Raw genomic sequence first — 15,129 nt, forward strand, 5'->3', positions numbered from 1 at the left:
ACAAGGACGAAGTTTTGTTTTACAGCAGACACCACCAAACGTCAGAAACAGCTGGTTTTGAAAAATAGAACAGTGAACTTTTTACTCTATAAAAGAGTGAATTCTTAAACAAACAAACAAAAACTTGAGTTCCATATACCTAAAAGGAGTAAGTATTCTGTCTCTAGACAAAGCATCCATCTCGCCAGAGAAAGAAAGGCAAGCATTCACACCCTACAGGGGGTGGGGGAGCAGGTCCAGCGCTGCTGACACCCGCGTCTGGGACCTAGGATGACAGCAGCCTCTTTACGGTCTCAGGAACCCCTATTCCGACAAGCAGGCAACCCCCCCCCCAGCTTTGTCTTCACACTTGCAGAGGCTCTTCTCCACGGAAAGGCCACAGCATTCAAAAGAACTGAAGTTCTCTGGGCTTGGGTGACAAAGATGGGAACGTTCCTCTGGCCAACGCCAGGCAGAAAACCTGCCCCGGGGGAAATTCTTAACACAACGTTCATAAAATTAAAACTACATGATTCATTCGCCATGAAACAACGCAAAATAGCCCCTCACACACGCTGGCGGAAAACAGCCCGGGAGAGGTGCTTTTGCTTTCTGGCGGCACACGTTTCCAGAACGAATCTCACCAATTCCATCAGAAGTGGTGACCTGGCTCTACCGGGGAGTCCGTTTCCCTGACACGCAGGGAAACGAAAACGCGTTAAGATGAGTGATGGGACGCAATTAAAAAAAAAAACGCTGCTCTAACCAAAGGGCTCCTGGCAATCCGAAAAGCGATCGACTATTAACTCGCACAGGGCCGCCTATTACTTTAGATCCGCACGAGTCCTCGCAACGCCTGACGTCTACGCAAAATGCTCCTCTACGTAATCGTCTATTGAACCACGGCGGGGGCTGCTGCGCACATGCGCAGTTGACCTGCTCTCAGCGCCCACGCCCCTTCTGCAGACTGGGGACCAGGGCTTCCCCCACACACACACACACAAGATTCTCCAACGGCGTCTCTTCTGCGAGTTTCCTCTCCCAGCCGCACCCCTCCTAGGAGGGTGGCGGATGGCAGCGGAGAAGGGGTGCGGCCCGGCCCCCCGCCACGACCCACCTGCAGCACGAAGGCGCGCGGCCAGACGCTGAAGCCCCGATCGGCGGCCGGGCAGCGGGGCAGCGTCACGGCGGCCTCCTCGGCGTTGGGGTTGTACACGGCCAGCGACAGCGTCCGCGAGGCGCCCAGGCGCACGTCCCCGAAGCAGAGGAACGGCTTCGTGCAGAAGTGGCTGAGGGACAGGACCGGCGGGGACGCCGCCTCCGCCTTGCCCGCGGGCTCCCGCAGCCTCGCCGGCGGCCTCCGCTCCGTGGGGCTTCCGTCCCAGCAGCCTCGTCCCACACGCCGCGTCGCCATGGCAGCTCGAGCCCCGCACCGGCAGGCCGCTCCGGGAAGGGGACCCCGAGGACGTCCACCGCCTCCCTCAGGGGCGGCTGCGGAGGTCGCGGAAGCGAACTCACCTCCCTTTCTCTTCCAGTCGCTCACACCCCAGAAAAAAAGATACGATTCCCCACAAACTCGCCAACAAAACAGGGCGACACAGGTGTGGCCTCTGCCTCGGCTTAAACTTCCCTCCTCCGCCAATGGGCACGCGCGGCACCGCCCACCTCCCCACAGAGCCAATCAGTAAGCAGAAGGGCGAATCCGTGCGAGCAGCGCTTAGCCAATGAGACGACAGCGCTTTATTTAAATGCTCGCTCAGCCGCCCGTCTCTCCCTGCGGAGGGGCCGAAAACCGAGGCGGGGTTTTTGAACATCCTAGAACCTGTCGCTCACAATTGAACCTCGCCTTTTCATTTTGTAAATAGGTTGCGCCGAGGGGAGGAGAGTAAGGAAGGCAGCAATCATTGCGGTTGCCAGGGACAACCCTAGGTAAACCGTTAATTAGGCAAAAATTGGCGTAAGCCATCCTCTTACCTAACATACCCCACCCAGAATTATATTCATTAGCTTTCCTTTCCGGGTTTCCTGGGCCGAATGGGAGAAAATGAAGGCAGTTAAGTGTACAGTTTGTGTGAACGTGCTTATTTCAGTGACTGACCACAGCAGGGGCTCGTAAGTTTCACGTGCTGGCTCTTAACTCGGGATACTGAGAGCGAAGCTATTGTAGCTAAACAGATGAAACCTGCGATCCCCAATAATTCACAGGTGATGGTTCTGGCAGGCAACCCCTTGGCAAATGCCTTGGTTTCATTTGAATTGCAGGCATCTAATAATAATGATTATAGCTTGCAATTACTATTACTATACGCCAGGAGTTGTGTTAAGCCCTTTATATACTCACCTCAACCCTGTGAGTTAGGTACCATCACCTACCTGCATTTCACAGGTGAGCAATACAGAGCACAGGAGCCAAACCAGGATATATGCACAGGCAGCTTGGCTGTCATCTTGCTATTGCCTCTAGACCCTACGCCTCTAAAGACGGCAGGAAACTAAAAATAATGCATGGCTATGGGTATGGGCACACAGAAAATGTACAGACAAGTCCTTGAGTGGAAAACCGAAATGAGGAAGGTGAGATCCGAAATTAGAGTCACGAACACCCAATGTGGCCTGAAGTTGAATCCTGTTTCCTTTATATTTAAACAAAATTGGTATAGAGGTTTTTTGAATCCTGTAGGATGGATGCATAAGAACACTACCACAGTTTTTCTTCAGCAGAAATGTTAGTATGAATTACAATAATTTTCAAATACACTTAATTTATATTCATTATTACATACTGTGAATATTATTCGTCAAATTAACATTGCGAGTATGTCACTGAAATGTTTGTTTCAACTCAACATGGTGTAGCAGTTACTGTTAGTATTTGAATTTATATTAATTAGCCACTTAAAATCATTAATTAGTGTAATGGTTTCTATATTCAATATGTGAATTATTTCAAAGTGCTATCTCGATTATGAGAAATAAATACAATTGAAGTAAATGTGCCCCAGAATCCTTGGTTTTCCATTTGTTCATGGTCTTTGCACTCAGTTTTTAGGGAGGCACCACATTCCCATGCTGTGAAAGGTGTTCAATAAAGCCTAGATGTGCTTTATGAGGACCAAAGAACTTTATATTTATTTTAAATATCAAAATACCACAAAGAACTAGTTCAATATACAAGACATTTCCTAGTCTTCACAGAGAACTGAATTTTTCTATAAAGACATTTGTACTTAAGAAACACGAGACAGCCAAAATAGCTATAAAACTGACAAGATACTTTACATACAATTGACAAAAGAACGAATTATGATATTTCAGACATTTTTGTAACTGCTTTTAAACGTGTCCTCAATGATTCAAAGCAAAACTTATGATTTGAGACTGAAAACTGTTCAAAAGCATTTCCACTTTAATGTACAGCATCAAGCCCCTCGATGAGAACATGTATTATACACCCGGAGCAGTTCAGTGCCCACCTCTGGACTCGTTTCTGGCAGCCACACTCAACAACTGTAATAGTTTTATCTATAGGGATATGAAAAGTCTGATTGTTGGAAGGAGTAAGTTTTGTAATTATACCACTGTACACTGTCCAACTTGAATGTAAGCAGGAATACCAAGCAAAGAGGTGGAGTAACCGTAAGTGTACATGCTCTTCACTCAAGAAAGGGTTAGAATTTCCAACGGTAATGCAAGCACGTAAATTTCTTCTTTACCTAAGAATTTGAAAAAAAAAAAGTATGTCTATTTTCGTATAACCTCTGTTCTTTTAGTATAATTCTTAATTTCTCTTTACATAATGGCTGCAAAGGCTAAATTTAAATTCTTTGGGGATTCTTCAATTGTCATAGATTTAAAATCAATACACAGCAAGTTGAAACAAGGGTAAACAAAACATGGCACTCTCTCTACGAAACCTCTTTTTCTCATCTTCCACACAACCTAATCCTATTATGTCTATCTTATTAATGCTATTCCCAAAGAAGAAGTGCAGAAAGCATGCTAATATGCCAGGATAAAAGTATCTTTAAGTAGAAATAATTTGAGGAAATAAGAGGGTAATCCCCCCTGCCAAAAAAAAAACCTACAGACTTTACCAAGAGAAGAATGTGCCAAAGAAAAGGGAGAATCTAAAGAATTGTCTAACGTTCCTAAAACTTGTTTAGTAAAATTATTCTCACATTATCCATTAGTCACTCTAATAGCAAGTAACATTTACCATACTAAAGTTTTAGAAATGCTACCTGCTCCTTATGAAACAATACATTTTTAGTCATTTTAAATTTGGCACTGAATCTCAGAGTGATCCAAACACAACTTTACAAATCCTAACTTCTCCTGAGTTCATCAACTCAAGTTGTATGTTGCCTGGGGTCCTGCTCCTAAGAAGAAACGCATTTGCAACCATCACCTCTTGGTTCAGTTTTAGGCAAACTGAAATAAGCCATTCAGTGTAGAACTGTGTGGTTATGGTAACTCATTAGTCAAAAAAAAAAAAAAGAAAGAAAGAAAAAAAAAGGTGGGAGGAGGAAGGAGGAGACGGCAGACACACTACTCGTATTTTATTTAGTTGTCAGATTCCTCTAATAAGCACGTAGAGACAGGCCCAGAGTGCTTTACAGTTGCTATAAAGGCCAAGGAGAGATGAAAACAAAAAAAATATTCATACTAGTACTTGGTGCCAATTTCCCTACATAAACGTAAAGCAACCTAAAAAAATAAGTGTTGCCTGACCAGCAGGCAACACAAACATAAGAGCCATAACAACAACAAAATCAAAACCATTCATTACCCAGTCCGATCTGGCCAGCAGAATCAACTCGAAGCAACTACAACTCACTGAAAAGGCACAAAGCATTCAATCCAGAAAAGACTGGGTGTGAAGGACACGTCAAAGGGCTAATGTTCCAAATCTGACTTTCCATCAGTGAAACAGTAGAATGATTTCAAAGGAAGAAAACTCCAACTTATAAACATACCAGTTTAACTGTGTTTTTATTTTGCTTGCAATTATAGAATGAAAAGCAATGGATGATATTTACTTATTAGCCCTTAACTAACAGTTTATACGAGTAGTCACTCAGCAAAGATGTTTTGACACTTTCAAAGTTGACAGAAAATTATTAGTGTACTTAGTTCATGACCTACCATCACTTTTAAAAGGAAGTCACTTCATAAAGCACCAGTTTAAAACCCTCGTTTTCAACTCCTCTTCTCTCAGCTATAAATGACTGAATCACTTAAAAGTATGCTAAGCTTATTACCTTCAGAGTTGGTTAAATCGTGCTGGCATGAAGAACAAGCCCTAATCTTAAATGGTATATTGGGCTGCATAAAATAGGTGGGGTTTCTTACAAAAATAACTTCAACTTGTCTTAAAAAAAAAATTCTAAGGCAAACTTATTTTAATAGTGTAGTGTAAAAAATGAGCTTATTATTTTGCATTTAATAGTGTCCACTTAAAAGATAACATTCAACTGAGGAAAACTGAGTACATCTTCTTACTTGTAATTAATCTGTCAGTATGACTATTCCCAGAGTATTTTCTTCTGTTCTTATTTTTATACATATAAACACAAACACTTAATCTTAGTATTCAAACTAATGATTTTTTTTTTTTAAATCCATAATCGCAGGACTTCAACTGTGCTTCTTTGGACAAATATTTATTCAAACAACAAAGAATTTAAATTCTTTTAAACTATTTTAATACCTACTTAAAATCTTTGGTGCATTTAAGTAAAAACTGATTAGGTTAACAAATTCTATATGTAATAAATTATTCAATTTACATATTAAGTGCTAACGGCTATCAGCTAAAAATAAATTTAAAACAATAAATTATGCTCATAAAATAAAAAAATCCTGAATGAGGCTAAACTTAGTTGCAAGATGCAAAATTTAAGTACACATACAGAATTAATGAATTTTAGAGTTAATGGAACATTTGTCCCAAATACTCCAAATCGAATATTACAAAAGTTTAACTGAAAAGAGTAGGCCTCATTTCATATTTTTTGTGCCAACTTCAAAAACTTATACATTCAGTTTGCCCAAATCCATGAGGTTTTCACAATTTTAAATTTTCTTATATTCTAATTTGGAAATTAGAGGCAGATTTTTTTGTTTGTTCATCCGCTGAGACTATTTCTTCATAAGAATTATACTCTACCTCTCAGACTATTTAAGATTACATGAGAAAACGTAGTGCCTGGTACATGGTAAGCATTCATCAATATGCTACATTTGTCTCCCTAGTTAGCAGCTCGGCCATTTATAAATGATGTGAGCTTAACTGGGTCCTTCACCTTAATTAACTTCAGATTCATTATCTCTAAAATGGGAATACAGCATGTCCTTTCTATGTCAGAGCTCATTATGAGGTTTAAATGAGATAGCTGTGAAAGCTTTTTATAAAACAGTAAGCCACTATTTGAGTTTAAATGATCTACAATAACTAAATATATTTAAATTTCACTTTATAGAAGAGATGTATTCCAGAAAAGTTCTACACTGTAAACCAATTCCTACAACCAAATCATATATTTAGAGTATTAGATTATTAAAAGAACCCTAAAGCAACTATCTTCAAAAAACAAAGTATTGTTTTCAATGTGAAAATGCAACACCCTCTTTTTCTGCTACCATATAATACAACATACACATACATGTATGTACCATCTACCTTTTTATAAGTCCTAACTTCTCTACATTGGCTTATATGTAAGGCAGGGTTCATTTTTAGGCATGCTTTCTTTTCATAATAGCATGATTTTCAGTTAAAAGTCTTGTTCTTTATGATAAAAATCATAAAGATACATATTTTAAGTCAATTTGAAAGACTAGCAGACTAATAGTACCTCATATAGTCAAGTTCAATCATGTAAGTACCCCAGATATAACATTTCCACAGAAAAATAAGAATGCCTTTAAAAGAAGAATTAATACATTAACTATATCTACTGGTCCTAGGATAATTATAACAAAATCTTAATAAATGAGGCAAAAGTCAGGCTGGTTTTATTACTTATAAGAGCTACTTTGGTTAGGTGCCTCAATTCTCAACACCTTTTTCTTTTGTTTTATGTCCACTAGTATGGTAAACAGTCCTGTAAAGTACCTTCAATTCTTAAGTGCTTCAGCAAACACGTTTCTCCATTATTAAGTGGTTAAATTTTATTCATTAGAACTTCATTATTTTATTTGTGATTTTTTTCACAAGGGCTGGGTCAGACTTTACAGTTTACACAAAAAAAAGTGCTTAAAGCAATTAGGAGTGTAAACAAAACGGAAATAGAAAACTCTTAAAATTGCTATTTTCCAGTAGTTTACATAAAAATGACATGCTAATAAAAAGTCAACCCTGCCTAGTCTAATCCTTCAAGCAGCTCTACTAGGAAACACTATCCTAGTTTAAGTTTAAATTGACTTGAAGATATGGAAAGTGCACATCTTTAAAAGTATTTTATAATTACCTATCATTTGACTGACTTTTTCCTCAGTTGTTTTAATCAGTGAGGTTTTGCTTTAACTGCTATTTCCTTTCACCAAGTGCTCAACTTTTCTCTCAGACCAAAATAAAAATCAAGGATAATTACAGACATTAGTCTTATGTGAAAAGCAAAAACAAAGATATGGATTACATGGAAATCTGCATACAAGTAGTGGTTCCCTTTAATTAAAGTAAACAACACTGAGTTTAGTTAGATATGAATTTTATAATTTGTTTGGCATCTTTGCTAACACTTATGTATGCAATATCTAAGTTCTGTTTCCTAGAGTTTCAGTTAGCCAAGGTCCATGAGACCAAAAGTAGCTTGAGAATTAAATTTCATGAATTAGTTACCACTGCCCCTCCCTTAGCGAGATGAAGCTATATGCTGTGATACATTGTTAATGTTTCTGAACAAAATGGCAAAATACAGAGGGTGAACTTAACCTTGAAACGTGCCTAGTTAAAACAGTCATATTTTGCTTTTAACACATTTTCAACATGTATAATTTAATGCATAGACCTATATTTGCATTTCTTATTCATAATAATTGAAGCATAGGCAAGAACCAATCATTTGGATAATTATTTCAGCTCTACATTTCATTGAACAAGTTAATCTTACATTAGTTAGCTTTCTGGCTTTGAGTTTGTCAAAAGACCACAGGATAATGATAGCCTGAAACTACGGCCAGATGAGAACAACACAGAAACATCCAAAACTGTCTTATAAAATCAAATTCCTAATTTCAGTTTTTAAAAATCTGGAAGCAATAACAATGTATCTTATGTTAGGCTACGGCTCAGTTCCAATTATCAGTATCGTCTCATAAATTCTTTCTTAAAGGCTGCATGGTCCTTGAACTTGGAAGATGGGGAAGGGAGAAAAGAGGAATGAGACTAAAGAATCTGATTTCCACTGATGATTAAAAAAATTAAAACCCATAATGTCAGCAGCTAATAATTTTGAAAAGCTGGAGATACCATTAAAAATTAGCACTAAATAATCTTTTAAAATCACAAATATGTTCACTTCAAATATTATACCTCAAAATGTGTCCAAATATTCTTATGTTCTGTAAACAGAGATACGTACTTTTCTTGATTTGAGACGGTTCTGAGGACTTGAAAAACTAGAGAAAATGAAGAAAACAGCAGCCCTACTAACTGAAAAGCCCCCAGCACCGGGCTACCATTAGCACATACCCATCCAAAATGGAATGTCTGTGGGATGTGTCCATTTCCTCACGAATGATGCTCATTACTCGGAATAGTCTGTACAGCAGTAGCGTTATCCAGGCCCAGCAATGTTCCCAGGTAAGACTGTTCTCTAGGATCGAGCATCTGCTCAGGTCGGACTGGATGAACTATATTTGCAGGCTGAGGAGTCAGAGTATACTTTTCCAGAAAAGCCAAATCAGCTGCTCGTGGGTAATCAGTGGACGGGGGTTGTGGCGATAAGATCTCATGAGAAGAGGGTGGAAGGGTGGTCGTGTGACGCACCAGATCGCTCGGGGTGTCGGGCATCTGAACGGGAACCAGCGTTACCGGGACACACACTTCGGCTGACACGTTCTGTAACATCGTCTTGGCTTCCGACGGATACACTTTGGGCTGGTCCATATATTGTTTTGTTTCTGCTTGAAAGATTTTATCATCAGATGAGTACTCTACTGGCAAGGACACAAGTTTCTCCTCGGAAGGACCCAGAGGGTCGTCGGGAGACTTGATGCCGTGGACGTGGTCAGTGTGGTACTTCAGCTTGTCTTTCCGCTTGAAGGTCGCGTTGCAGTGCTGACAGTTGAAAGGTCGGGCGTCAGAGTGAATAACCAGGTGCTTTGTTAAGGTTTTCTTAATTCTAAAAGACTGATTGCATATTTGACACTTGTATGGTTTTTCACCTGTATGAATAAAAATGAAATGAAGTATGAAATGTGCTCGCTTGGCAAGACAAAGATTTTAAGTAGCAAATTCTCCATGTGGATGTTTACAAAAGCTTAATAAAAGCAGTAATACTATACGCTTTCATAAAATAGTAAACTGGTAAAGAAAATGGCCTCACACATTAAAAAAGATCTATGTTTGAATTCTGGCTACACCACTTACTAGCCAAACCTTGAGCAAGGCACCAACTTCTCTACATAGTTTCCTCATCTGTAATATGGAATAGTAATGGTGCCTACCTCGCAGAGTTGGTGAATGGATTCAATGAGAAAATGAAGCAACAGTGCTCAATGAAGCTGGTATACCGTAAGTAGCTGATAAACCGAGGCTACTATTATTATTGCTCGCGTTTCCTCCCACTCTAACCTGTAATTATGTACCCCATAAATTAGGAAGTATTCATTTGGAGGGAGATGTATTTTTGTTTTTAACAGCAGCAGTGTATCACTTGCAAATTCTCTACTGCAACTCTTTGCTAATGACATTGTCCAAATCCAGTTTTTTCTCATTCTGATATTTATAAAACCAATTACTTTTCTCTTTCAGAAAAGCAGCTTGACAAAATCCAAACTAAATATAAAACAAAGCAGACATAAATGCATGAATGAGTTTCTTTCTTAAAAAGAAAGAAGGAAGGCTTTAAAAATTGTTAATTTGTATGAGATGTCAAACAAGGACTGTGACAACATATAAGAAATATTCCAACATAATCTATATTGTAAAATATGGTAGTATCACCAAGGAGGAAAAAAAGTCAGAAAATGCCAACTTCTAGAAAGCAGCTGAAGCAAACCATTCTATAACTACCTATAAACGACGACTGACTGTGTAAACAAGAAAACTGTAAGTGGTTAACTTGGTAAGCAAGACAATGAGGTCATGCTTGAATTACTCTTTTAAAAGAAAGTAAATGTCTTCATTGAGTTATACAGATTTAGAGGAACCATAAACAACCAGAAAGAGGAAAGTGATAGCTAAAAGTTGAGTAAATTCCCTATGGAAAAAATTTTTCCCAAATTGTACAAAATGATAGTCAAAAGTATCAAAGCTTATATAATAGAGAATAGAAGACCAGACTATTGCTCATTCATGACATCAATTTTAATATAATGAGTAAAACTCTTAATGGTGAAAAAAAAACCAATTTAACCAAGAACAACAAAGTTTAAATGTCCATGTTTTAGTCTTGAATAATTATACAAGAATATATAGAAACTACCCATTAAATTTTACCTGAATGCGTCCGAAAATGCATTTCGAGACTTGATTTGCCTTTAAAAATTTTCTTACAAACATCACATTGATGAAAGGTTGCTTTATATCTAAGAAAATAAAAGGTTAGAGTTTTTCAATGTAGTTTTAATAAACAGCATACACAAATCAAAGTCCAATGGCATCTCAGAGAAAGGCACCTGTGAGACTGAGCTGTGAGCTGAAGTAGTCACTTTCTTCATGGAATGAATACCATTTTACTTGAAAGAACAAAAGTCAAGCTATAGGTACCAACTTGAGTATTTGGCAGATATTTTCTCAAAAATCAAATGAAGTGACCCTGTCACTTTAGGGGGAAAACTGACAATAATTGTTATGAATAATAAAATTTGAGCTTTCCAGCTAATGTAAGAATTTTGGAAAACCTGTGCTCTTGACGGCATCCCAGTACTCCTTTCTGAGAGGCTGTGTTAGCAAATGTGATTTCTGTGTTAGCAATTGTGATTTGTTCACCATGTCCTATGAAATATGCTAACATTTGGAAAATCTGTGTGACTCAGTGAACGCTTATTTTCCAAATGACAAATGCATGATACTTCAGTATTACGCAGAGGTAAAACACCCATTCAAAGGGCAAGACAGACTAAGATACTGAATGTTAAGAGCGTGGGAACTTCATTAATCTTGTTTCAGATTCCACCTTGAACCACCCTTAAGAAACTACCACTTGTTAAGTTTTAGTGTAGTAGCAAAGGATAACATCCACAATTATCTAAAAAGGCTGTTATAATACTACGCCTTTCACCAACTATGCATCTGGGTGAGGCTAGATTTTCTTCACTTACTGCAGCAGAAATAATATGTGACAGCAGATATGACAATCCAGCTATTAAGCCATTAAAGAGATTTACAGAATGGTAAAACAATGCCACCCTTTCAATAGTTTTTTTTTTGTTGTTTTGTAAAAGAGTTCTTTTTCACAAAATTGCTATTCATGTTAGAATGTGATGGGTATACTATTATTTTAAATGAATTGTACTTAGATTTTTTCTCATTTCAATTTCTAATGATTTATATAATTTTTTTTTTTTTGGCTGAGCCATCCTGCCACCTGTTGGCAGCTCAGCAGCTGCTCAGCTCGGGCCGGGAATCGAACCGCTGTTGCTCAGAGCTCAAACTCTTGAGCAAGCTTTTAACCAACTGAACCACTCGGTCGGTCCTGATTTATATAATTTAAACAAGAAGACAGTTTTCATATTATATTATAAGTGATATAAACAAAAGCTCCTGAGGTACTGAGTAATTTTTAAGGGTATAAAGGGATTGAGAAAAAAGTTCTGGAGTCTCCGGAGCAGGAGCATGTGTACTTCCGTTTCCCACCCATCCCTAGCGTGGTGGGGGCCTATTTCCTCTCCTGTACAGCGCCCTGTTTGTGCATTTCTACATCCCAGCACTTAGCAGCATTCCTAGTATCTAATGAACACAGGAGTTCAGGGACTACAATAAAGACCCTGATTCAATAACTGCATCACTGAGCAAAATCAATGAAGAAGCACTAAACCAATACATGGAAATATAAACCACGAACCAACACTTCCTACTTGTCTTCAAATCAGTCTATCACTTCCTGCACTCACATACACTGTGTATATTTTGTTGATCACACTCAGTACTATTAACACTCGGTTTCTTGGCAACTCAGACCATGTCTTTACTTAGCACTTACTCCCAATACCTAGTCCCACAGCATGAATTCTTTGAACATTTTACACTCAACAACTAATCTCAGGTAAACTTGGGTATCTAAAGTGTATTACAAAGTTGTTCAGAACAATGCATGCCTGCTTCAAGTAAAATACCATTTTAAATGCTTAGTGTGATTACATTCTGACTACAAACATTTCCCAATAATTGCTATCTTATTAAGTATAATACCTAGGCAGTATATTTATATACTCAAAAAGCCACAGCAACCAAACATAAATGAATTCCCCAAAGAATGCCAAGGTTTTTATATTAGCCATGAACTTTAATGTCTACGACGTCCTAGCCTTTGAAGTAACTGAAAACAAGAACAAAAATATGCTTTGCTCAGTTCCTTTAGGAGAAAGCGCTGCTTAACCAACCCCAACTGAACAGAACAAAGTACGAGCCACGTTGTACGGCCCCTCCGACCCAGACTTACCCCGTGCAGTAACGATAAGGAACTTGGCCCTCTCACTTACTTTTGCCACACTTTCTCTCCAAGGTGCACACTTTTGTAATGGACAGTGAGATGATCCCTACGACCAAAACATTTTCCACATTCTTCACATTGATGAGCCTTCTCACCTTAAAGACCCAAAAATTTTCATTACAATATGCATTTCAGTGTTTTTCCCCCAGACACAAATATCAAACAGGAAGACAACATGGTGAAAAATGTACCAGGAAAGTCAAGCCACCCTTTATTCTGGGCTATCTGCTTTATATTCCTTATTCAGATATCTTTCTTCAGTCAATCTGTGCTTATTTTCACGGCTGTGAATGCTTTTCCCCACCTCAGTATCCTATGCTCAGGCTCCAAATCTTACCTTTCAACTAACAGAGCAAGATAAATGAAATCACTTCCAAACTCAGGACTTTTTTGGGAACTAAGCAGTCTGGATATCAAACACCTCAAATGAACGTACATTGAATCAAGATGAGGCTATCTTACTGATTATAAGAAGGACCTGAACATTTTCAGATCTTTGTAGCTTACTTTTAAAAGATTTTTCATCTGTGGAGATTTCTTACTTTTGTAATGAGCCAAAATACACATATAAAGGGAAATTCTAGATGAGTCCACTTTCTCATCTCTATTTTTATATCCAATTACGAAGGTTTGGTCTCTAAAAATCACTTTCTTAATACCAGCGTGCAGTTAAACCATGCGGCCTCTAGAATTAGGAATTTAGAATTCTCCACCTAAAAATGAAAATGTATAAATTCCAGTGAAAGAGTCATAGGAACTTTAACATCTCTTAAAAATGGTAATAGCAACTCAGCCTGCCATTGGGATCATTTAAGGAAATCATTACTATCTGTTGCATACTTCATACTTAAATTACGTTTATAGGAATAGTAATAATCACCTGTTCTACTGTGCTCAGAGATGGTTCTTTCCCATTATTGTGCTCACATAGCTGGCTCTCTTAGCACTTCCTGAACATCAAATCTGAGAGGAAAATATGAAAGAAATCCCCAGAATATGAAAATTATAAAGATCTGAAATTGATCAGGATTAAGGTACTCTTTTCCAAAGACAGGGTTTCAAAACCTCACTATTACATAAACTTTAACACTCAATTACAATCATTTCTCTTCCAACATCTAAGTTTTGCTAACTTCTTTCAAATCCCATCAAAATGATAAATATTATCTTGGCTTCTCCCTTTAGGGAGGCATCAACAGAAATTATTGCACATATCTGCAATATGCAAAAAGCAAATTTAAGAATGTGTTAAAACAATTTTAAAATTTACTCTATAGTCATAAAGGGCAACTGAATGATTAAAATTACAGTGAACAAAAAATGTCATAAAATTATGTCCCTTTCAGACATTTAAAAAAAAAAGTTTTTAGAACCAATATTACAAAGGGGTGAGCAACATACACCAAATTATTAAAATTGTAGCCAACATAAACATGATGTAGCACCTTTTCAGGTGCTTTTTTAAAGACCATTTTGGAAACATCCTTACAAAATACACCCTACCTGAATGTATTTTTTTGTGCTTTGTGAGGTGGTCATGACGAATAAAGGTTTTCCCACATTCATCACATTCATATCTTTTGTCATCGTGATGTACTCGTAAGTGAAGTCTATAAAGAAAAACAATTGAAGGCCACTGAACATGGAGAACCAGAAGGAAAGGTCCTGATTAACTCGAAACAATGAGAACTGGGCTGCCTACTCAACCAGCCTCAGACATTGCAGGCGCCACTTCTATGGCTTTCCGAGAACTTCCCACGCCCACTGCCTGACTCCAGGGTTCCTCCTTTCAAAAGGGCACTCCAGCGTCTGCGCAGGCTCGCACGTCTGGACGACGCTCCTTCCTGGTCTCTCAGGTCCTCAGCCCACTTCACTGAACCTGCCAAATGTCTCAAGTCCTACCCGACCACTGGAGCCTCGGGGTCAGCGAAGGCAGGAGTGAATCCAGGAGTGAGACTCAGACAAATGGGGTAAGTGTTCAAGTGACAAGCATACAACGATGGCAACTGATTCAGCAACGGCTTAATCCTTCTGGATAACTTTTACCACTTACAGACTGATGGTTTAGCATCTGGTAAATCTGTAAGTAAAATCAACTTCCTGACAATCACATTTTACTAGTTGTCCTCACACTAACCAAACAAAATATGAATATGGCTCATTTTATAGCTACTCGAGGATGGATTATAAACGGTTTAACTTATTAAAATTAATCTCACTTGAATTATTGTTACCCCACAACCCTTCATTTGTCTGTCTCTCCCTCCCT

The 15,129-nt window shown here is 38.5% G+C and overlaps 2 protein-coding genes across 4 annotated transcripts in view; both read right to left on the reverse strand.

Annotated features, from left to right (window-relative positions):
* Positions 1–1,599, reverse strand: part of ASPM (assembly factor for spindle microtubules) — a 51,573-nt gene extending 49,974 nt beyond the window's left edge. Inside the window, exon 1 of the mRNA XM_019637990.1 lies at positions 1,097–1,599. Coding sequence (XP_019493535.1) covers positions 1,097–1,393 — 297 coding nt within the window. The 5' untranslated portion in view covers positions 1,394–1,599. The remainder of the gene's footprint in view (positions 1–1,096) is intronic.
* Positions 1,600–3,081: 1,482 nt separating this feature from the next.
* The window catches only part of ZBTB41 (zinc finger and BTB domain containing 41), a 29,815-nt gene continuing 17,767 nt past the window's right edge, over positions 3,082–15,129 (reverse strand). For 2 of the 3 annotated variants that reach the window (XM_019638117.1, XM_019638118.1), the window contains exons 8-11: positions 14,364–14,470; positions 12,850–12,955; positions 10,646–10,734; positions 3,082–9,369 (exon numbers count right to left, since the gene is read on the reverse strand). In XM_019638117.1, coding sequence (XP_019493662.1) covers positions 8,714–9,369; positions 10,646–10,734; positions 12,850–12,955; positions 14,364–14,470 — 958 coding nt within the window. In that variant the 3' untranslated portion in view covers positions 3,082–8,713. The remainder of the gene's footprint in view (positions 9,370–10,645; positions 10,735–12,849; positions 12,956–14,363; positions 14,471–15,129) is intronic. The other variant, XM_019638119.1, reaches the window with a different exon arrangement.

Source organism: Hipposideros armiger, unplaced genomic scaffold (assembly GCF_001890085.2).
Source record: "Hipposideros armiger isolate ML-2016 unplaced genomic scaffold, ASM189008v1 scaffold_37, whole genome shotgun sequence".
NCBI lineage: Eukaryota > Metazoa > Chordata > Mammalia > Chiroptera > Hipposideridae > Hipposideros > Hipposideros armiger.